Raw genomic sequence first — 25,181 nt, 5'->3', positions numbered from 1 at the left:
TTCTTTAACACTTGTTCATTTTTTGTAATTATAAGTTTAATCGATAAAATATTTTTTCGCTATATTATTAGAACTGTTGTAAAGAAACATTGAAAGGATAAAATAATAAATGTTAGTATTTTTAATAGAATCATTTGTATTTATACATTAAACATGATTTATAATTGCCATTACTAATAAATTTTCAGTTTTTTGTATAATGCTTTATTGTATATTCTTATATTATAAGCAGAAAGATTCCTAAAAATAATTATTAATTATGTACAGATCATCTGATTTTGAGCATTGACTAATAATGCAATATGCAATATCCTATAATTATTACATATTTACAGATTATGAATATCTATTGTAAAAGAAGCAATTCTTATAGTAACAGCACTACGCAGCACTTTAATCAGCAAATCATTTGTATATGTTATTTATCTCAGTGTTAGGATCCTTATTATCGTAAAAATACCGTATACACATATTGATCACTAAGTTTAATGTAAGGTATCGTTCTTATAACGTTTCTTTTCTGACATATATTAATATATTTCTAATTATAATTTAAATTTTACATTAATTTTCATTGAATCATCAATATGAAGCAAATTATTATTGCGCAAACAAATATTTATAATAATCATTATTTATTGTTACATTCTTTCTTATCTGCATCTTAAACAAGAAACCTATTATATTATAAATTATGATTATATTTTTTTATTACATAATAAAAATTAAACAATTCTTAACAATCCGATATAAGACACAATATTAAATTAATAAGTGAATAAACAACAACATTTCTCAGTAAATCTTCAAAATACAAAATTAATAAGAGAAACTTTTTAAATAAATCAATTCTCTTACAAAAGTTAAACTATACCTTCAACCATAGAATTATATTTAAATTATCAAATTAATTTTTTCATTTGTATATATCCAATATAAAATAATTAATTTTGATAGTATCAATTATAATGTATATAAACTATAAAAAATACCTAAAGAAAAGACATTAATTTTTAATTTCATCGCGTTTATAACACAATACATTTTAGAATGTTTTGTTTCTTATGTTCTTTATCATTAATTTGGAAAAACTCAATGATTTATATTCTTTATGATATAACCAAATATAAAATGTATTCGTAATATTAATCTAGCTTATATCAAATTTATTTATATATTAGTCCAATAATATGATTCGGAAAACATGCATTGCATTTAGAGAAGTCAAATGTAATAGATTTGCCTATGAATATTATAACCAAGAAGATGCAAATATAAGTCTTATTAATTAAACATTTCATAATTTGTTTGCACAAATAATTATTCGGACAAATTTTAATATTTATCTTCTTTTCTAAATTGCTATTGTCACTTAAAATTTTATCCATCTTCTATAAAGTACAAACACTAGATGCTAGATAAGTACTCTCCTCTTATTAGGACATAATATTTATATATATTTAAATAAAATATACAATGGTCGATTTCAAACATACGCCTTCGATATAATTATTCAAGAATTGTGACTATAGACAATTTAGTTCAGTGTCCATTGTAGGATAATACTTTCATTCATTGTCATGCCTACTTATCAATTGCATCATAATAAATATAATATTCGTAAAGTATTTGAACAACCTGTTTATTCATTAAGCGCTGTTATCGTTAACGAGAGATTGCATAATAATAAACAAGTTAAATGAGTCTTGACTTCATTTCAAATTTATGAGCATTCAGTACTATGGAAGGTCACAGAGAATCACGATGCCAGACCCATGTTTTTTTCGTGTGATCAAATCTATGAGCTAGCCATTGCTGTTCCAATAATCGATACCTATCTTGGCTAAGATACAAAGGCTTACCTCGTCTATAAAAATAAGGATAAATTATATTATATTAACTTTTTAAATAAACCTTTATAAAATGTTTATATATATTATTACCACAAACTACATAAATGAGAAAAATTTAACTTTACTTTATGGCAATTATAAAGATACAATTAAATTATTTAGAAAAGTATCTAAGTAAAATGTATAATAAAATCTCAAAAAGTACTAAAAAATAATAAAATTATCTACACTAATACTTACTTTAGATCTCTGTCTTCTTCTGCAAATGCATCAAGATATAAAGATCCCCATGGACAAGCTCTTCGACCTCTAATTACAATAATATAAGTTGATGTTACCACTAAATATATGCCAGTTCCGCCGCCACAATCAATTGAATGCTATAAATAAGTATTTATATATGTGAATTTAAAAAATCATATGATCGTTTTAGTGTTAATTGATAATAATATCAGTTAAGAAAATAAAAATAAATATACCTGAACAGCTTCACACACATTCATCTGTTTACAACAATTCTGCTTTAGGCAAACGATAGCACCACATAATAAACAAATACTAATTTCTTGAGGAACTGAATGACATTGACGACATTGCCGTTCATGATAATACTAAAAAAGAAATTATTAATTTATGAATTCACAGAAACAAAAAATAATAATATAATACATTACAGATGCATATTATTTACCGTAAAGATTTTTTCATATTCTCTTGGAAGATTGAGCAGTTTTGGTATTTGCCAAGATACATGCTGTTCCTTTATTAAATTTCTAGCTGCATCACTTCTATTAACAAAAGCAAGTAACTGATCGCACCATAAACGAGGAACCGAAATACTTGCATCTACATCTTGCCAATTTAGTGCCACTGTTGAATTGAAATTATCCCAATCCATACCTTCTGCCACTAATTCTAAATAATACACTAATTTGACAAATTCAAATTGGCGTGACCTAACAAAAGGCAATGGTTGTTCATATAGATGATAACGGAGTAATGCAGCCACTCTTAAAAATGGTAAGCATAAAGACTGTATCTGAAAGAAACATGATAAATATGAAAAGAACCAAATTCAAATGTATCTATGTTTTTAAATAATTGTATAATAATGTATAATATTTTTAAATAATGTTCCCAACTTACCTGTCGTTCAATCCAATGTGTTTTAACTCTGGCATAAGATACAGAAGATGAAGTTGATGGTTTATGAATAGCTTCGTCTGTACGATAAAGATCACTGTCACTAAAATACTCAATTACTCTGCACAATATAATCTCTAAAGAAGTGGCGGTACATTCACCACACTGGCCTCTTCTTAAAATTGTATTTCTTTCTGCTTGTAAAAGATCACAGCTTATCTGCACTATGACTTGATAGTATAGCAAGTTGTATATAACTTTCACAACGCTCGAGAAGTAAGCTGAAAATTAATTACAATATAATAAGATGAAAAAATTATGCAATATGGTTTTATACAATTTACCTTGATCCAAGTGTAGTGGAAGTAGTAATATAAATTGTATAAGAAGAGCAGTTGGATCTCTGAGTAACAATGGAACTTCTCTTTCATGTGGCGTTAATGCAAGTGGTGCACATGGTTCTGCAGGTATGCCTGATAGTTGCTGCCAAGTATGATGTACTGGCCATGTTGTTAGTACTTTTGCGTGCATTGCAAGAACATGAAGTAGAGCAACTGGAATTACAGTAGGCGATAATTAAGAAGATATATAAATAGTACATAATTGTATAATACGTTTATATGGAGCTATTTTTAAAAAATAATGAATATTATCAACCAATCATACCAATACAATCACGTTTTGGTGTTAAAGGTATAGAATTAGGCGAAGGAACATATAACGATCCACCACGTTGTACGAGTTCAACCTCAAAATTAGTTCTGGCTATAGAAGTTACAAAAAGGAACAAGCTTTGGTGACTAGGAGAACAGTTCTTTTGCTTATATTTTAAATATGTGCAACTTGTCATATCTTCCATGGCTTTTCCCATTGCTACAGCTAAATTTGATGAGACCTAAAATTATGGAATGATTATTAAAGATGTTAAATTTACCGAAAATTTCTATAAAAAAACTTATAATAAATTAACACTTACTGGATTTCGTTGTATCTCTTTTAAAAGATTATTTAATTCTGAAAGTATTATTGCTGGAGAGGCTTGATAAGATCGTACTACTGCTGCACATTCTCCTAATTGAGGTGATAATGGCAAAACTGAGTTAGCTAATTGTCGACAAAGCGGGCAGAAATATTCGCCTGTATCAACTGCTAGACTTGGTTGCCTTTGTTGACTTTGTAATGATTGCAAATAAGATTTTAAACAATCTAAATGTAAATGATGACCACATGTCTGTACATGAACACCTCCTTCCCAACCCAAATTAACAGATAGTAACCATGAAAACTGTAATATTTAAATTAAATTTATATTATAATGTTTTTTATTTTTAAATTTATATACACAATTCAAATGATTTACCGTATCGAAATGTCGATTTAATTCATCTATTCTATGATCAAAATGAGCACCATGTGTGTCACCTTTTGGTATAGGTGGATCTTCATCAGATGTAGGCAAAATAAGTCTGTCTAATCGTTTTCTGCCGTGACCAATAACACTAGTTGCCTATAATTAAATTAATATTAAATGAAGAAGATCCTTTCGTATTATATATATATTCAATAATAAAAAATTTAATAAAGAAATTTATATATCATACATTACCTGTACTAGTACAACTAGACCCATGGGTTTGTCTTCACTACTTGGTGTAGTTTGATTACATATTACACAATCATATTCCTTTTGTCTAGTCAATTTTGTTGTATCATCCTCTTGATCCCAATCCATTCCTGATACACCTGCTTCATCTGTATATTTAATATGAATATGAAAGAATAATAATAAATAAGATAGAACAATTTCATGTCATAATATTTCATGAATATTAATTGCAAGAAAATAATCTTTCTTTGTTTTTGAAGGATAAATCTTACCCGTTTTCATTGCTTTTTCCATAAATTGTTTTTGTTTATTGGCAAATTCTGCCATAAGTTTTTGTTGCCTTTCTTTTGCTCTTTTACGCCTTTCTTCTCTTTCTCGATGTTCTCTTTCACGTTGTTCATCCTCACAATCTTGCATACGTGGCCATAATTTATTTCTGCTTTCTATAATAGTATCTCTACACATAGGATCTAAAATTGTTATTTTTTTAAGAAGTTGTGAAATAAAGAATGGGCCATCACCAATCCTAGATTCTTTTGCTGGTGCAGCAGTGCTACTACTTGCTTCACTATCTACCATTACACTTTGGTCAGGATTATAACTATCTGGTACTCCTGATAATTGAGAATGTAATTTCAAAAGCAATGAAATTATGCTTTCTCCTACTTTCACAGTTTGTGGCCCAACCTAGTAAAGAATTTATATTAGTATCAAGTATAAGAGAAAAATAAATTAACAATATCAGTAAAATGACACTTACTTGAGGTTCTCTTCGCTTGCAATGCTTATGCATGTTTGATGTTGATGGAACAATGTCCGTCGTTGTTGGTCCAGTAGTATTAAGTCGTGAATACATTGTTTGTGTACTAATTATTTCGTTACCAGCCATAACAGCAGGACGTTGAGGTACAGGCGGTAATGCAGGCTGTCCACCAACTGTATCTAGTTATAATTAAATAAAAATTATTTTTTATTGCATGTAACATAAATGAAACTAAAAATGAATATCCTAATGCCATGTAAATGTGAAATTTATTAAAAAAAATGATATATAATATATATTTCATATTTGTCTAGTTAAAGTAAATTCTAATTATTGCAGAAACTGCTGATTAATTAAAAATTACAAATATAAATAAGTTTGCTACTAATTATTAACTAAACATGTATAAAATTGGATTTTTACAGGATACATATTTTCATATAATATTTGGGATTTTATCAAAAAACTTTGAGATTCTGTTAAAAGTCAACACTTTTGTAGAAGGAATGTTTTAGTAGATACTTTTGAAATGCTAAGTTATATACTATTTACCTAGATATAAGAATGGACAATAAAGTGTTAAAAAGGATTTTCTGTTGTTATTTAAAAATAAAAAGTAATAATTCTCTTGTAATAATTCTCGTGAATTATAAATTATTATAGCAAGGATAGAGAATTGTGACAGAGTGGATACAATTAAAAATAACATACTATTTGGTGAAGGAGGTGATTCAAGGGCAAGGGCCATGGATTCTTCAGTGGATGGTAGTAAAGCTCTTTGTAGAGGCATTAAATCACCTTCAATGTTACCATGTTGTATAGCAACAATTCCATCTTCAGGTATAATTGCCATGTCAAAGTCGACTAAAATATAAGAAAAAAAAATATGCAAAACGGCTATTTTCTAAAGTGAGTAATATTTCTAAGCTATTTCTGATGCTATGTAATATTACCAAATAACTATTATTTCAAATTATTATTTTTTACAGCTTTTGCTACTCTTATCTTAAATTTTTCATATAAAATTATAAATTTAATACGTAAATTTATAATAAAATCCATATAATTTATACAAAATATGAAAATATTATTTGTCTATGTAAAGATAAACTTAATAAAGTACATTTAAAATTAAACATGGTTAAAGGGGATCTTTGGTAGTCTGGTTAGAATATCAGAGGGTCAAATTGAATGTTCACATTCACGCATATTGTCAATCTCTCAAATAATGTACAAAATTTAATGTTATAACATATTTAGGTACTAAGGTCAGATTTAAATGTTTTTAATATTTATTACAAAGGAGTATATTTACCAAATCATTTCTTAAGATTCCCTTCCCTTCTGTCTAAAAAGTACAAATTATAACTTACCACTTGCTGGTGGTAAAGCTGGAAGAGAACCAACATTTACAGTGGTTAATATATCATTATTATCATTAATTGGTTCTACTGATGGTAGAGCCAATACTTCCAATGAACCTTCTTCAGATCCATCATTTAACATTAAAGTAGTAGTAACTTCAGTTGCTTCACCTTGAATTTCCCATTCAAATTCACCTAAAATACATGCATAAATGTTACATACTTTATGTATATAACTAAACAATTATTATTTAATAATATATTCTAAAAATTTATTCAAAGAAAATTACTCTTACTATCTGAACTATTTGGTTCTGGCTCTTGGACTAGAATTACTTGAGGTATCACAGTCCTCAAGTTTTCTGATAAATTATCATTTTCATACCAGCTTGCTAAGTCCATATCTTTAATCGTACGAATTGAACTAGCACCCATATACTGACATAAAGGGTTGATCTATATAATCAAGTGAAATAAAATTAAGTAGCTTTTTATATAACTATTAAAATAAAAGTTTTTATATAACTATAAAACTAAAAATTTTGTTATTAAATTTGTTAATAATTACTAAAATAAAATGTTGCTACTTACAGACTTATTAGGTAATTCTGCAGTAACAACTGCCATTTCTAGAAGATAAATGGCTAATGCCATAACATGCTCTGATATATTATGTCCATTCACAGCCTTATATAATATTATAAATATCATAGCATGGAATACTCTTGTACGTAGGACAAGACGTGGATCTTCATAGTCTGGTGAAACTGGTGCAGGATATCGAAAAGGTGGCCACGGTGTTGCATTATTTTTTAATTTACCTGATTGCTTTACACTAAATAATATATTAGATTATGTATATATTTGTATATAAATTTTATCATTCTGTTCATATGCTTCACATTACTACATTTTTAAGCTTACTATTCAGTAAAACGATCCATAGATATTTGAAAATCTCTTCGATGAACAGCCCTTAGTAAAACATGTAATGGATCGAATAATTCATCCCAAACTCGTGGTTTAGGACCATACATGCCTTGCTGCATATATCCACTAGCTTCAAGATTTGGAGCTCGATATTGTGCTACCTATAAAGTAATTATATACAAATAGAAAAAGAAATAATATATTAAAAACTATATAAAAATAACAAAGACATACTTCAGCTAAAACGGATTCAAAATCTCTATTCTGTGTAGTGCCACACCGTTCTGGCATTAATTCCATTAACTGACTATGAGTTTTATCTCCCATACATAATAAAGTAACCATTTCAAGACAGGACATTTCAGGGTCAGACAAACCTGAAGATAATTTACACAAATATAACAGAAGTACTACATACTTAATAATAACAATATATACACACCTAAATTCGTTCGTACATTAACTAGAGTTGCCAAAAATGTTAAACAGCTTTCTAACATAAGAGTGTCATGTTCACCTTCTAAATATTCATTTTGAGGTGCATGATATAAACTCAGACTCATCCATTCTCGTACATGAAATCTATGTGAATAACAAATATCATATTATATAGTATGTTTATACAGAAATAATTATCAATTTTGGAAAAAAGTACTTACTTTTCAATAACAGTTTTTAGAAAAACATCTGGCTGTAGTTTTGTTGCACAGATTTGTAATAAATATAAATCTGCATCAACCATTGAATTGCAGAAATTACACTGAATATATGTCATAGCTTGTCCTTTTATTTGCAGTCCATTACGTACCCATAATCCATTTAAAATTTCAGAAAATGCTACCTAAAAGGAGATAATTTTATGTTTAAATATTATAATTTATATATAATTCTTATTTGGTAAGTAATTTTTTAAATTTATTTCAATTGACAATTAAAAATATTTCCATTGAAAGCTTTAGAAAGGTATATTTCAAATAGTCCACCTATTCCTTAAATCACGAAAAAAGAACATAAAATTCTTCTCATTCAATCCTACATTAAAATACTTCTAAACAAAAATAAGAAAATAACACGTTATTTTCATTTCCTTGAAATCTAATAATATTGAGTTTGGAAATTTTTTAACAAAATTTAAGAAAAATTCAATTGATATATTCGTGGAAAATAAATATTTTATTCATTATTTCCTTCAATGACTTTTCGCCATTTTTCAGGTACTTTACAATTCCTTTCTCAAAAAACTTTGAATTTTTTACAAAAATGAATTATTCCAAGTGGTTTTTGTAAATCATTAATATATTGAATTTTTTATCATTTAAAAAGTTTTATAAGGATCCATTATCGGAAAAAAAGTTTTGGAAGAAGATTAATAAGTAATAATTGGATAGTATTATATCGATAAGATAAAAGATCATCCATACAAGCGATCTAGTGTCTTGCTGAAAAATAATACTCTTCTTATTAATCAATTCTGACTGTTTTCTTTCATTTTCTCATGTAATAGATTCAACTAAAGACAGTATTTATGAGAATTAAGGATTTCTTTGTTTTTCAATAGTTTATAATAAATAATTCCTTTATAATCCTACCGAATACATAGCTTAATTCTTTTCAAGTGTAATTCATCTTTTGTCCTTTGTTGTACAGAATTCATTTTTCATCCCCTTTAATTATCAATTTCAAAAATGGACGATTTTCATTATATTTTAATAATGAATTTCACACAAAAATATTATCCATTAAGTTTTTTTTATCAAGGCACCCATACATCATAATGATTGATGTATTCAAGTCATTTCAAACATTCATATATGGTACTATTTGATATTTTCAATACTTCCGCAATGTCTTAAGTAGAATATCATGGGTTATTTTCGATTAATTTCTTTATTTCATTGTTTTTAATGACCGATGATCAGTCAGAGCATTTTCCAAACAAAAATTACCGGTTTTGAGATATGAAAACCGCTTGTATACCGTACTTTTACCAATAGCATCATTTTCATAAACCGTACATATCTTCTTCTTCGTCTCAATAGCAGTTTTATTCTTACGATAGTAAAAGAACATTAAATGCGGAAAATGCAATTTCCTATTTTTCATCTTTTAGCGTTATTACAATATATTTTATTGCTTTGTTAAATATAATTTTCAGAATTATCGCTTTTGAAGTTATATTTAAATACAACAAATGACGACCATTAAAAGCTTTAGTAACATCTGTTCAAAACGCTATGAACTTTCTGAACAACCCAATATAATAATCTCTCAATATGTCCACCAATCCGAAGTAGTTTAGGAAGACTGAATCACGCACGAGGTCGCAACGCGTCAGTCGCAACGGTCCTTTCAACGTAAGCTATGTCATGTTCTCTTCTCTTTTCTTCTTTCTTTTTTAAAAACCTTCATGCTATCTTGCACCATTTCATTTATTAACTTTGAAAAGTGTATGATATATCGGTTTAAAATTCAAAGAAAAAAATTGGAAGGAAGAAAATAAGAACTTTATTACCATTTGCGAAGAGTTGCAAAAGATTATCACAGAGAACTGTTCAAAAATGACGAGAAAATGGTGTGGAGAAGTGGTTTCAATGATTTTGATTATTTTAATATCCTTTCATTTTCAACCAAATGATAGCTTAGGAGACTTCACCTTTGGTGACATCGGCGAAATACTTAGATTTGGCCAAGAAACTATACATAATTTGCTCCAAACTTTGGATATTATCGCAGATACTGTACCCGGTGCGGAAGATAATATTGTATTTGTAAAGAGAATGGAGAAGGTACTAAAAAATCGCATAAACGAGGTGTCGCATAAACTTGATATTTACGAGGAAAGGACGCAGGCTAGAACACAGAAAGTATTAGAGCAACTTATGTCTAATTTACCAAAGAAGTTATCTATGGAAGAAAATTTTCGTGATTTTGATCACTACGTCGGTCAGATCAATGACCTTTACGATGTATTTGTGAAGTATGCTACAGCGCCTGAAACATACGAAAGATTTACGCTCGAAGATTTTGCAAAAGCCAGTATCTCGCCTGGTCTAGGTGCTCTTCCGGATGTATTAAAAACACTTCATCGTTTAGTCGTTCCGACTGAATCACAGCTATACAATAGAAGTATTATCATCTCTTTCTCAAATCAAATGAAGGTAAGTCCACAAGAAATAGCGCACGTTTCTTCGTGCTATTTTTGATGAATGAAGTATATTTTGATGGTGTAGGAGAAACTTTCAAAATTTGATAATTATAATACTAAAATTTTTTTAATAAGTTTTTTAAACGACATTAAATTGTTTATTATTTGAGAGCGATATGCGCATTAAAAAAATAAATATTTGTAAATTCAAAGTATTTTACCCGTGGTATCATCAGGCTTTAATTTTGAAATTATTGTGTTGGCAACTAAGTGATTGCGGATTTCAAATAAGAAGGAAACAACAAAATCTGCAATCACTTAGTTGCCAACCCAATAAAATGTATAAATACATTCGTATAACAATGAAATGATTCGATTATTATCGCATGAGCGATGTAAACCAAATATAAAATCGGAGAATATATATTCTTATTTCATACAAATATTGTTAGACAGGAAGTGACTAGATTTCATCAATTTTAACTACCATAAAAGATCGACAAATGAACGAATATCCTGTCACTCAATCGACTCTGATAATCCCTGGTCGTATTACGTATCACATGAACAAGTCATCAGATATTGAAGAGTATATCGCTCATTATTCGACGAATTATAATAAATAAATTGGTGAAACGTCATGGAAATATCTACACATATCAATGTTTATCAAAACTTTGTGATATATTACATGATAAAAATGTTTTCATATGAGTGAATAGTAAACAATCAATCTGCAGATTTTGCAATTAATTATATTTACCACAATTTACTTCGTTGTAACTTAAGCAAAAGACAAAAAACTCAAATATTAAATAAAAGAATCAAATAATTAATTTATATAATATATCCGATTAAAGAAGCGATATAAGTTCATATATAAACGTATAAAGTAAAAACGATATTATATACGTATTCTATTAAAATAGAAGCCATTTAAATCTAAGATACTAAAAACAAATAATGACAATACAAAACGACTTATAAAAAAAAGTGAATGATTTTTAACTATAAAACCTTTCACTACTCCTAAAAACCTGTTGTATATGTTACTCTATTTATACTGTAAAATAGAAAAGAAAGAAAAAAAGAAAAAAGATAAAGCGACTTTGATCTTTGGAACTCGTTCAATCATCTTGCACATCAATAATCAAAACATCTTACACAACGATTTCGAATCGCTAATTGAACTAGAAAATATTCAAGTTCTATGTACGATTCCAATGTGTACAATTTTTGATTCAAACTGTATCCATGCAACGTAGTTAACGAAGTAGAAAGAGAAAGAATGAGAACGGTATGAGGGACATGCGCAGGACACAACATTACTTACTCGAGAAGTAGGGGTAGAGTGAAACGATGAGAAGTAAAAAGAAATCTTCCAGTCGAGTTTAAAATATTTGAAAGGAGTGTTCGTGAATCTTTCGTGAAGAAGTATTTACACATATTATCAGTCATTTTCTAGAAAAATTAAAAATACTAGAATACGTAAATATCGCAAATAAGTTTAATGTGCAATTAAATAAGACTTTTAAAAAGCAAGTATGCTTGTAAAGTAATTGATAAACCGTTTCATTTTTTCTTTTTCAAGATTCCTCGTGAAATTTCAGCTTTAAAAAAATAAAAAATAAATGTGAGATATAACAATCGTGAAAGTCAACATATTTCTTCCTTTATATAATAAAAATAAAAAGAAAACTATATGATAAAGCGCAAAGAATGCTAACATTCTCTCATTTCTTGTGTTTTATAAACGTTTATGCATTCATAAGTCGTCAAACATGAGTAAAATCTTTATCTCTTTAATAGAGTGACAATACTTGTATAATATTTTACCTGTTATTTTAAGTTGAATGTTGTAGAAAATAACTAAATTCCTTGTTACTCATACTTGAAATGTATGTTAATATGATTATTTTGCTTTAAATTAAACTATTAAATTTAACTATTAAAATATCGCTTACGAAATCGTACATATTGTAGACAAAAATGCGATCGTAATTATATAATTCGCATCTTTCGTATAAATGAATCTTACAATTCGAATAAACATAAGATATCTTCGTTGATTATTTAAAGTTCTATTAATTATGATTAATGATTATGAAATTAACAGATGTGTTACTAAATATTTGAACATAATAATATCAGTATAAGATTTAATATTTGTTAAAATATTTAATTTTTGACAACGATCGACTTTGAATGTCCTAACAATCTAATAACAGTTATTTAAATATATGTATACTCGAAAGATTTATCACGTGTCTCTATAAGGATTCTTTCTTTATTTTGCACATTTAGCTTGAGAATTAAGAACTCTTTTCAAATTTTTTATTGCGCATAATTCCGTAATTATATGACTGCTTTAATTTTACAGTAGAAGAAGTAAACGTCACGGAAAGAAATTTGAATATATATTCTTATTTTATATGAACATTGTTAAACAGGAAGTAGTTAGATTTTATCGATTTTAACTACCATGAAAGATCGACAAATGATCGCCGATGTATAACTATCACGTAGTGACCTTTATTTTCCATCTGGGGTATGTAATACTAACAACAGTATTTGAACCTTGGAAGTCTTCCGCGCTTTCGAGACCTCTAATTGAAAATTTTTATGTAAGAGTTTAGTCAGTATTATTAAAAAATCATTGTGAATTGTGGTCTGTTGTAAAACCAAAGAAGCTACGAGAAAGAGGAAAAAATGATTCTGTTAAAGTTATTGATATGCTCGCTTTTTTTGATCGGAATATGGACAATAAAAAGTGACAGTAAAAATGACATCTCTTTGATTGACGAGTTAAGAAATGAATTGCTTGAGCTTGAAGTAACATTGAAAAAGGAATTGGATAATCCTAAATGGACTTTAGCTAAAGATTATGATGTATATTTATATATTATAAAATTTTATAAAAACTTTTGTAATTACATTGAACAGTTATTTCCAAATAATCGTCAGATTCATTTAAATTCTTTAAATTCATTATGGATTTGGGCAAGAACACAACAAGAAACAACAGGCATAAATGAATTGTACATGATATTTAGAGAGATGCAACATGAAGTTGTGGATCTAAATATAACAGTTAATATGAAACGACTAACAAATTTTGCAAACATTATTTTAAACGAACCAAATGCATCAATACCTAAAGCACTACAGCGTATAGCTGACTATATTGTGAACCAAAAATTATTCATTTCAGCTTATCAGGTAGTGTGTTTAATGCAACTGATGTTAGGAAACGTTTTATAAAGGCATTCCTATATGAACTATTTATATGTATATAATAATACTAAAACTTTAAATTATGAAGAACGTATTATTATAAGCTATTTTTGGTGATATGAATCTTTCTTTCTGTATATATGCAGGAAGCTTCATCTCAAATCTGTAGTGAACGACAATCTCCACAACAATTACTATTCAATTTGTACAATGCTATTGCACTTACAGAAATTAAAGGATATACAATGATGCAATTTTCTTATATGTTGTTACGATTATATATCAATGGTATATCTTTCTTTCATAAAAATATGAGTTATTTAAAACATTTACTACTTATTTGATTTAAAATATATATTTCAACTCATTATACTTTAGGTTCAAATTTTAATGAAGAATTGGAATTATTAAAGCAACAATATGCTGAAAGAACATCGGAAGTATTAAGGGCAGTAAAAACTGCAATGGCTTTTGCTCCTCAGGAATTTTGGAGATGTGATCCAACTAAACATGAGTCGGGTACATCCAATAATTATATTATTTTAATAAAAATTATAACAACACTGTTTTAAACTGGTAAATAAATTATTAAATATACGTTTTTTTCTCTCTCTAGACAAGACATATATGGAGCTAAAACAATTATTTCAAGGATATATTGTTAATGAAGTTGATATGAATAGTGAATCTACATGTAGAGAAAACTGTGCTTACTATGGATATGCAAAAGTTCATGGATGTTATGACAATCAATTCTGTGCACAACAACGAACATGTGGTGGTAAACTTGTAAATTGTGAATACATTGACTCTGATATGTGGATTTGTCCTTCGGTATGTGCATTTGTTACTTTTCTTCAAACTATTTATCGAATACATACGATTTCTTTTTTTTTTCTGTGATTAAGTAGAAAGCTAGTTCAAGACGATATGAGTACATAGAATATGAAAATGGTAAAATATATGGACAAAAACAGACTTGTCAAAAATCTCTTACTAAAATTGATAGCTGGTGGCGTTGGCTATTTTGGCATTGCAGTTATTGTTTTTGTTATTGTGATGATCATAATTCAAGGTCAGATCGATATTTTAATTTACGGCCAGTTATGGCAGATATTAAAAATAACAGGTAATGTCATTCCTTATTCTTGTATAAATACTCTATATACAAATTCATAAATTGATTATATTTAAATTTGTAGAGTAATAACAGGAATCAAATTAACTAAATTAAACCAAATAATACATATTCAAATTCAAGAAGGAGAACTGCTTTCACGCGGAGATATAAATTCAACTACTGTTACATGGAAGCCAATAGATACATATACTGTTTATGATTCTGATGTTAAGAATGGGATTGATTATCATACTATAGTCTGGGAAAAACGAGCAATCGATATGGATGATTTAAAATCTCCTGAAAATCATCTTTTAACGGGTATTTTATATTAAATTTAAGTGTCTTTTATCACCTGCTATATATTTCTATCTTTAATAATTTTATTTTATTAAACATTTTTAGGCATAAAACTACGTATGATTGGTACTCGCTTAAACTTGGAGATAATGGTAACTCCATTCAATTTCACAACAGGCAAATTGATACAACCATTACAGAAAAGTTATTGGATAAGTAATGACATTACTGAAAGGTAAATTAGATTTTCTAGATACTATTTATTGCAAAGAATATCTATTTATATCTCAGCTATTCTAGGAGGGAATTAAAACTCAAGAATCCAGATATTCCAATTCATTCAGAGTTACAACATGTCTCTGATTCGGATGTAAATCAATATCTAAACTTCGCTCCTAGTGATCGCGAAAAAGATGCTGCACAGAGTACTATACCATTTTTAGACATTCAACCAGTGGAGCCAAACCCATCAATACCTATAGCAGGTGCTGGGATTTTTCATAAGGGTAGGTCAGGCTCTGGAGGATTTCTTGCTTTAAAATTAATAACGTATAATTTTGCTCCACATCTACATACTGACCTGCCACCTTCACCACCCGTTATTGAAACATATAATGAAATAACAGCAGTACTCAACTAATTTGTATTAAAATTTTTTTAAATAATTAATATTACTCTAGAATAATCGTAAATGTAGTTTAATGATAGTGTTATTTTTCTTTTATAATACCAATTCATATAAATAGAATTATCTTATCCTTATTTCAAAAAATTTGTTTTAAAACTATTAATTTTGTACGTATACAACTTTTTAAAAAATATAAACAGAATAAATAATAGTATAAATAATAATAAGAAGAACAAGAACAGTAATATTGTGTATGTTGGTTTTATAAATTTTTTCTTTTTTAATAATTTAAGTATAAATTATGCAATGTTTACTCATGTACAAAATACTATGTGTTATTTATAACGCATGTTGATTTTGTAAAATAGACATACTATTTTTTAATTCTATATTTTTTTATACATATATCTTTAACCTTACCTTCATAAAGTTAATCTCTTCATTTTATTGAGTACTTTTATAAGCATATTTTATATGAATAATTAAAACTTACCTGAACTCGCAGTGGATGCATCATAAGAAGATGAAGCATGTCAGTGGGTGGTAACAAATCTTGAAGTGTTACACCTTGCTGCCTAACTGCTTGACACATAAATACTGCGAAGTATCTATGAAGGGGAAGATGAAATGATACTTGTAGACTATCACTCTGAAACAAAAAATGAAGTATACTTAATATTTTAAACTTAAAAACAATTATCTAGTCTGTTATGTAAAATAATTACATTTAATAATACTTGCAATGCTATTTCATTATCTAATTCAATTTAAATGTAAAAATGTATCCAGACCAATCAAATTGGATCATATGTTAAATTTAACTGTTTCGTTACGGCAGAACTAGCTGCCAAAACGCCACTGTTGAACAGGATTGCATGCCATAAGTATACAATTTACTCGCGGATAGTCTCTAGCGAATCGAATTTGCTTTTTATGCCTTGAAAAGTTTTTTTGATAATAAAAATTAAAATTATAGTAATAAAAATAAAAGAACAAGACGACAAATAATATATTATAGTTAAAATATTAATACATCAAGAAATGCATATTTACTATTTTAGTAATTATATTATATGTGGAGCAACTTTAGTCGCCCAATACGTAAATAGCGATTATAGTCATTATAGTAGCGAAAAAATTAATGTTTCGCAAAACAATCATCCGTGAGACAATAAACATTTATCAATTTAAAAAATAATTTAAAAGTATCATTACCACGTTAGGATGAGTATAATTCACTCCATCTAACCAATCTTGCAAAGCTATGAGACAAAATGTAAGAACTCTTCTACTAAGAGTTGCACTTTCAGGTCCACGCAGATGTGAAACTAATGCCCACATTGGATAAGCACTAGCTTCTAATTCAGCACTGAATGCTGCATAATATGTGTTGGGTTCAAATTCAACATGTTGACTTAATTCTCTCTGATTAACGTTCATTCCTACAATATACATAATATAATTACTCTTATTAAATAAAACAATTTTTTTATAATATAAGTACATTGAACAGAATACAGATTGTCCCTGCTTCAAAAATCTCTTTTAAATAATATAATATCAAAGAATCTATCTTTTATGTAACATTATCAAGGTTTTCAATAATTTCAATAAATTGTTAAGAAAAAATTTGTTTATTACATTGCATAGAAAATGTGAATCTTACTTTACGAAAAAGAGATTAGAATAAATTAGTTCATAAAAACAAAAATTCTGTTGTAATAGATAATTGAATATATTATTAATACCTTGAAACATAGAAAGGAAATCAAACCACATTTCCAAAAGTGTATCATCACTCATAAATCTTACAGCAACAGGTTTGTGAGAAAGAACATTATTTAAATCTGATACAAGAGGCCAGTAGCAATGTTCTTTCATTACTTGACGTGCACAATCAACAACATAATGAAAATTTTTATCTGGATCTACAATATAAACAAGCAATATGAATAATCAAAATAAATTAATTTAATTTAATAATGTGATATTTTACAACATAACATATATGGATAAATAAACTATATAAATAATTTCATATTTATATAAAATACATACCATGTAATGTATTTTGGATTAATATTTTACTCATCATATATTTCAAAGAAATAACCATTACATGTAATAATTTCAATTGGTCAACCATCCTCAATGCAAGACCTTCATTACTAAATAACTAAAATAAAAAGGAACCAGTTCAGTTATAAATTAATTGAATTGAAAAGAACCATAAAAAAATATCAGAATTAATAATAATTACCTGTACGCTAACATGCACAACCCTATTGCTAAGAGTATCTGGGTCTGCAGAACGTTCTAACATCATAGAAATTCTGCTATAGTGCAGAACAAAAGCACGAGTTAAAGCTTCTTTATAATCAGGTTCAGGTAACATATTTAATAATAAGCATACTAATTTTTGTGGAAATTCATAGGCAACAGTCCAAAACATTAATTCTTCCAAAAAGGTTGTATGTTCTAAATGTTCTTGTAAAGATGCACATTCTGCAAATTAAAAAAATTGACATTTTAGTACATCAATACTTAATAATAATAATAAAACTGCGTACATTATTTATCAAAAATTTTTATAATATACCTTTGTATTCATCAGGTGGTTCTGGATTTGGCAAAGATTTCACAGCATCTTGATATATTTTGTTGCTATCTTGACAATAGTTATCATACTCTGATTGACCAGTAGAGATAGAAGGATCCATAAGACCTCTATACTTTTGTGGATTAGTGAGTGCTGTTGTCATAACATGCCTCATTAGTGCACCCATATTGTTCAAATCAAGAAGCATAGTTAAATAAACATCTGCATCTTGTATAGCAACTCTATAATCTGTATATTCTCGTATACTAGGTAATCCGACTTTACTAAAATCAAAAATGTAATTCATAATATTCTAATTATTTATTTAACAAAATATTTAGAAAAATATTGACTTACCAATTTTCTCTTAAATGTTGAATAAGACGCAAAATAATTTTGGGCATCATTGCTTCTGCAACACACATTAAATCTGAAGGTGCAGCAGATTTATTAACAGCAGCTTTTGGTCCATGCTTATCACAGAAACTGTAAATAAGAATCACATTATTATTTATATTCAAAAAATTTTCAATTTGTAAACATTTATAACAATTACTTACTACTTTAAAATATATCAAATAGCTTAGTAACAGTTCAAGAGTTCAAGTTTTAGAACAGTTCAATTCATAAATTTTTAATCTTGATAATAACATACCCAGTCTCTTTCATAACAGATGCATCACCACAATCGCAAGCACCACCAGCTTGACTAAGAAACATGTTAAAATCATGACGATGATGATTCCCTTTCTTGAAGCACTCAGTACAAAGAGACATACAAGGTGATATTCCACAAGTACGACAACGATATGCAACAAAATTAGGAGTCCACACTAATCCACATGTAGTAGCATTATCATAAGTTCGTACTGAAATATAATGATACTTATGAATTTCAATATCTCAAAGTATAATGTATACGTACATATATAAAATATCTCAGAATAAGTGGGAAATATTTTAAGGATAGCTTCAACATATTAAAACATATGTCCTATTTGACTTTGTTTTTACTTGTGGGATTATTTATAATTGATTGTGTGCAGAATGCCCATTGACAATGTTAAGACTGTGAGAAAGAATTAAAAAAATTTCCATGTCAAAAATTCAAATATCTGGATATATAGAGAAAATAAGATATTCATTAATAAAATGTCTATAGGCTTTGCATCTATAGGCTTTGCATCTATAGGCTAGATGCAAAGAGGTAATTTCAAACATCTTTTATAAAAGTAAGCAGATAAAGTTTCTTGAAAATCAAATTCACTATAACTCAAAAATAAAATCAAATAGGATATATGTTTCTATAAACTTTTTTATTATTTAGATGTATTTAAGTCACCTCTAAAATATTTTTCATTTTTTCAGGGATATCCTGTATATACTTAAGAAATTGTTTAATGCGATATAAAATTCTGATATATTACTTAAAATTTAAAACATTAAAAACTTCAACGTTACTGTTAGTACAAATAATAACATTACTATTGAAAAATTAACATCAAAGCTTAACTTTAGAATAGATTAAAAAGTATATTTATGTACTCATACAGTATATAAAATAATATAAATAATAAAATAATATAAATTAAGAATTAAAATTCTAAATAGGTAAATAATACTTCAAATTGGATATTCATATATATACATACTAATTGTCACAATTCATTTATATACCGATTGTAACATTGTAGATAAAAAGATTCTACAGATGCCAAATACACAACTTTCAGCAAATTTATAACAAATTAATAAAATGAAGTGGCATATGAATTATAAAGTACTACTATTTTTTTTTTAATTATTCAATTATATATATTTTATACGAGTAATATGTGAAAATTAATAATATATATTTTTTCTCTATATACTAAATTTATATTTATATCTTACATATACATTATACAACATCATAAAATCGCTTCAATACAACAGAATATTTCATAAATATACTTAATTCCATTCAATTAATATTATAACATTTACTTAACATATTCAACATATGCTTATAATGATATATTTAAAGCACAAAATTAGTAATATAAATAAGCGACCCTCTGACCTGTATTTGCATATTCATCTGGTGTACGGCCACCTGCCATTAGCCATTTACACCAATCGATAGTTTCCCAGTCATCAATAGGTTTACTGGGATTCAAAAGAATATCCAAGAGTTCATTTAAATGTGGTGGACCTGCTGCATCAATGGTCGGATTGCTACATTCTGCATGAATATATGCAGCAGCACCACGTTTTCCTTTATTCATCAACACCTGTGCCGAAGCACTGGAAGTTGATGCCATTTTGCAATTAATATTTCTTGACAAAGCAAGATAAAATAATTAAATGCGTTGTGTTGGCATTCAAGGGTCACTAAAGTACACAAGGTGCAGTTGAACGATTGAAAGACAACTCCGTTCCTTATAATTTTACGGTACCAATAGCACCGTGAATTCTCGTGATGCAATTCACGCTTTCCGATGACCTTTTGATGTGAAAACTTCCGAGAAACCTTCCAAGAAAAGACAAAACACAGACCAGTAAATTCTCGGCAACCTCCATATCAACAAGAATCTCCCGTCAATTCTGTCTCCTTCGCCAATTCTGACAGCATGACGAAAATATCAGGCAGCTCTTTAACGTGCACTATTGTTATGAACTATGTATCGTTGTCGATTCGCAAATTTATCGTATCAAGTAACGTATAATGCTTTAATATCAGTTATCGTCAAAAACTGAGACAAATCCACAATTGCGGAAGGAAAGAAGCTGAGAGAAGCACTCAATCACCACTCATCCAGTTAACCGTAGTTTGTTCGTCATAGAATCGTTCGGCAATCTTCAATATTTCGATCGTGATATTCCCCTACTTTACCGACAGATATATTTTCTTATCATGTATTCTAGAATTAATAACGATAAGTGATTGGATTCAAAGAAATGTTGCAGTTCTTCAAGATTTCCATGTAAACTCTGACAAAATACTATATTGTGATTGGTTGATATGATATATCAATCTTTGAATTGGTTAAAGAATAATTATATATGTTTCATTATTTTTAAATGTACTAATATTTCTTAAATATTTTTGATGTTATTTAGTTTTTCTTTCTTTTTCCCCGCCTCATTAATAACAAATTGAAGAAATGATATATATAGTTGAGAATATAAATATATAGTTTTTTTTCTATTAATACAGAGAATTTTGACAATTATAAGAATTCAATTATAAAAATTTAATGTTAAATATAAATAAATGTAACTGTTTATAATTGTATTGGTTTTATCAATTGGAAAATAAAAAGTAAAATAAAATTACTAGATATTGAAGGAATAATATACTAGTAGGAATAGTATACTAGATACTGGGGGAAAGTATATCGTTAGTAAGGCTGTCCTGTAGATTCGCAAGCTCTCTTTTTCCTTCGACAGCAAGCGTGTATGTTGTTGTGATAAACAAATTATAAATCGCAGGTAATCTCTTATTCTGAAATACATCCACTAAAAATAATCGGTAAATTTATCGTAATACGTAATTTTTTAATTTATGTGGGATTATTTTATTTTGTATATAGTATTCACATGACACTAATGTGTAAAGTGACTAGTGCCAGTAAAAGGATACTTAACATATATTTTTAAATTACTTATATCTATATAAAATATGCCACAACATAATGTAATGTGTATATTATATAAATATATATATATATATATTTTATATATAATTTATATTTAAATGCTATGTTCTTTTTTGTATTTAATAATATTTAGTAAAGTATGCCTGTATTGATGGATTGTAGGTTATGTGAAACTAAGTCATAAATACATTTCAAAACACAGATTTTGATGAGAAAATAATTGTACTTTACATACACACTATACTTTTCTAAATTAAATATATAAGAATAAATATTACTTTTATACTATTTATATAATGGATATACTATTAATATAATGGATTGTGTCTCATAATAATAGTTTATATTTTTATATTGACAGCCATGGTACGAATGAATGTTCTTAGCGATGCTTTAAAATCAATTAACAATGCAGAAAAGCGTGGTAAAAGACAAGTATTACTACGTCCATGTTCTAAAGTAATTGTTAAATTTTTGGGAGTAATGATGAAACATGGTGAGTAAAATATATCAAAATTATTGTGATTTACTTCTAAGATGATGAATATGCAAGTATTTGTTGATTCTAATATTATTTCATAGGATACATTGGTGAATTTGAAATTGTCGATGATCATCGTAGTGGTAAGGTTGTTGTAAATCTTACTGGAAGATTAAATAAATGTGGAGTTATATCCCCAAGATTCGATGTACCAATCAATGACATAGAAAAATGGACTAATAATCTTTTACCATCTAGACAGTTTGGGTAAGTAAATATAAGTTTTTACTTTCTTTCATTTATAAATGACAATAAAAACTTGGCATTAGTTGTTATCTATAATAAAACAAATTTTATATTTTATAGATATGTCGTATTAACAACCAGTGGCGGCATTATGGATCATGAAGAAGCTAGGAGGAAACATTTAGGGGGAAAAATTCTTGGATTTTTCTTTTAATTTTTGTTTATTTAAGTAAATAAAATGTCTTTACAACATTAATGCTGATTATTATCTTTTGAATAATATTTAATAAATTCCCTATTATCAGTAATCGTTTCTTTTTTTTTATTAAGAATTTCATGGCAATTGGATAAAGATTTTAGATATAGTTATGAGAGTATATTGATATATTTAGCTGTTTAAATCTTTGAAGCCATACATATAATTGTACCACATATTTGTAATATGATATATTTAACCAGATTTTGTAATTCCGATTACACCACACGCGAGACGACCTCCTGCATTTCCTGTTGTCTTCGACAATTCATGACCACCTTTACCAAGGTCATCAGGATCAGCGTGAACAACAAGGGTTCTACCAATTATGTTATGTTCTCCTTGAAGTTGTATAATCTTATCAGTTAAGTTGATTTTAGCAACACCATTATCTCCAGCTTCAATATTTCCCAAATCTCCAACATGACGTACAGCATCATATGGACCACCATGTTCTTTTCCATGAGGATTGAAGTGAGCACCAGCACTTGTACAGCCGTTAGTATTATCTCCAAATTCGTGTACGTGAAATCCGTGCAATCCTTTTTTAAGTCCAGAAACTTCTCCGGTTACTTGTACCGGTTGAGATTCATTAGTTTGTTCGAAATATAAAGTACCCTTAATGGATTCGCCTTGTAGTACACAAACGGCTTTAACCGGCATATTTGCAGTTATTTTATTAAGTTAATAAGGCAAAAAAGACCACGTTATATATATTTCGCTTTAAAGCAAAGATGTTTTTTTATAATGCTGAATCACGATTGTCGAACAACTGCGAACTGTTTCGACAACGGAATGTTACGCGATGATAATGAAAAATGATAATGTTACTGTGTCGGTTTCAATGGATTACGTGTGTCCAATCTATGCGCAGTAGCTATACGCACATCGTAAAGTCGTACAGAATATATAGCGCGCAGTTTTCTCAGTATCGTATACATAGAAAAAATAGGCTGTCCACTGGTACTTACGATATTTTTTTTGCAATAAAAGGATATTATATATATGTTATTTGAAAAAATTTTGCTAAGATTTTCGTCAAAAACAGAAAAAAATATCTAGTAAATTAGCAAATTAAAAATTATCTTGATAAAAAGATTCTAAATTTGTTTTTACGTTTTTTTTTATTATAAGAACATACTTTTAGATCTTATTACTACGGCATTGATATTTTTTATATGAAAAGGTCTTCCCGAAGAATAGAATATCATCATTGGATATATTGCACTGATCTAGAGTTTTTATCCTGTCTTTTAATAAAAAGACCGTCAATAAACATTCATAGGATATCTTATTAGAAATATAAAATACTTCATATTTTTTTATGGATATATTTTATTTTTAACATATTTCATTTCCTTTTTTGATGAAAATTGTAAAATGTAATTTGTCCTATGTACATGCATATATTCATTATGCTTTCTGATTGTTTAATATTTAGTGAAAAATTAAGTATTGACCTCGCGTAAGAATAAATTACGCAAGAAGAATTGTATTGTTATGTACGCATGTATAATATTTATATGTATACATTACTATTGTAAATGTTTTCTAATAATACGTGAAATTTAAACGATTATTTTTATGTGTACATTTGATAATTACAAGGAAGATAATTTACATGTGATAAACTAAATTAAATATGGCAGTGATTATCTATTTTAAATATAATTCAAAGATAAATTGCTATTGGTTCTTATAGGTTTCCACTAGAATCAACAGTATAAGTAATTCTGAATGTTGATTGGTCATGAAAGGCAAACATTCACTTTGCGATTAACTGTATACTGTGAAGGTAGTCCAAATTTCGTTTTTCATTGTAATTGTTAACGCGAAACGCTAGATGGCTTCACAGGTATGTTAGCTGAACGC

The 25,181-nt window shown here is 27.8% G+C and overlaps 4 protein-coding genes across 10 annotated transcripts; 2 read left to right on the top strand and 2 right to left on the bottom strand.

The window, feature by feature from the left end:
• Nucleotides 1-116: 116 nt before the first annotated feature.
• Ubr3 (Ubr3 ubiquitin ligase) lies at nucleotides 117-21,523 on the bottom strand. Of its 2 annotated transcripts, XM_035872796.2 has the most exons (29): nucleotides 20,748-21,523; nucleotides 19,341-19,554; nucleotides 19,043-19,171; nucleotides 18,686-18,969; nucleotides 18,347-18,591; nucleotides 18,145-18,262; nucleotides 17,835-18,014; nucleotides 17,302-17,528; nucleotides 16,580-16,735; nucleotides 8,319-8,500; nucleotides 8,102-8,241; nucleotides 7,894-8,036; nucleotides 7,654-7,820; nucleotides 7,321-7,564; nucleotides 7,026-7,185; nucleotides 6,739-6,924; nucleotides 6,077-6,229; nucleotides 5,363-5,544; nucleotides 4,875-5,289; nucleotides 4,603-4,748; nucleotides 4,357-4,503; nucleotides 3,973-4,281; nucleotides 3,663-3,891; nucleotides 3,341-3,550; nucleotides 3,000-3,277; nucleotides 2,545-2,892; nucleotides 2,333-2,464; nucleotides 2,094-2,233; nucleotides 117-1,867 (listed from the first exon to the last, which is right to left on the bottom strand). In XM_035872796.2, exons 1-29 carry the CDS (start codon nucleotides 20,986-20,988, stop codon nucleotides 1,750-1,752), a joined length of 5,823 nt encoding a protein of 1,940 aa, XP_035728689.1. In that variant the 5' UTR covers nucleotides 20,989-21,523; the 3' UTR covers nucleotides 117-1,749. The 2 variants fall into 2 exon arrangements, with proteins under 2 accessions (XP_035728689.1, XP_035728690.1); XM_035872797.2 differs by lacking the exon at nucleotides 6,077-6,229.
• orion (chemokine-like protein orion) lies at nucleotides 9,973-16,470 on the top strand. 6 transcript variants are annotated; one of them, XM_085657474.1, is made up of 10 exons: nucleotides 12,080-12,238; nucleotides 13,185-13,352; nucleotides 13,492-14,023; nucleotides 14,185-14,326; nucleotides 14,417-14,557; nucleotides 14,655-14,872; nucleotides 14,950-15,167; nucleotides 15,241-15,479; nucleotides 15,564-15,693; nucleotides 15,759-16,470. In XM_085657474.1, the coding sequence occupies exons 2-10, from the start codon at nucleotides 13,312-13,314 to the stop codon at nucleotides 16,096-16,098; spliced, it is 2,001 nt and encodes a 666-aa protein (XP_085513600.1). In that variant the 5' UTR covers nucleotides 12,080-12,238; nucleotides 13,185-13,311; the 3' UTR covers nucleotides 16,099-16,470. The 6 variants fall into 6 exon arrangements, with proteins under 6 accessions (XP_035728692.1, XP_085513600.1, XP_085513602.1 ...); XM_085657476.1 differs by having other exon boundaries at nucleotides 12,157-12,292; XM_085657477.1 differs by having other exon boundaries at nucleotides 12,188-12,342.
• A 530-nt stretch (nucleotides 21,524-22,053) lies between the features above and the next one.
• Nucleotides 22,054-23,309, top strand: LOC118444375 (small ribosomal subunit protein uS8A). Its single transcript, XM_035872576.2, has 4 exons — nucleotides 22,054-22,159; nucleotides 22,688-22,822; nucleotides 22,909-23,074; nucleotides 23,174-23,309. The coding sequence occupies exons 2-4, from the start codon at nucleotides 22,690-22,692 to the stop codon at nucleotides 23,265-23,267; spliced, it is 393 nt and encodes a 130-aa protein (XP_035728469.1). The 5' UTR covers nucleotides 22,054-22,159; nucleotides 22,688-22,689; the 3' UTR covers nucleotides 23,268-23,309.
• A 110-nt stretch (nucleotides 23,310-23,419) lies between these two features.
• Sod1 (superoxide dismutase 1) lies at nucleotides 23,420-24,186 on the bottom strand. Its single transcript, XM_035872575.2, has one exon. It carries the CDS (start codon nucleotides 23,970-23,972, stop codon nucleotides 23,505-23,507), a length of 468 nt encoding a protein of 155 aa, XP_035728468.1. The 5' UTR covers nucleotides 23,973-24,186; the 3' UTR covers nucleotides 23,420-23,504.
• Between the last annotated feature and the right edge of the window lie 995 nt (nucleotides 24,187-25,181).

Source organism: Vespa mandarinia, chromosome 1 (assembly GCF_050613455.1).
Source record: "Vespa mandarinia isolate Hongniang chromosome 1, ASM5061345v1, whole genome shotgun sequence".
NCBI lineage: Eukaryota > Metazoa > Arthropoda > Insecta > Hymenoptera > Vespidae > Vespa > Vespa mandarinia.
This window is presented reverse-complemented; position numbering and strand designations above follow the sequence as displayed.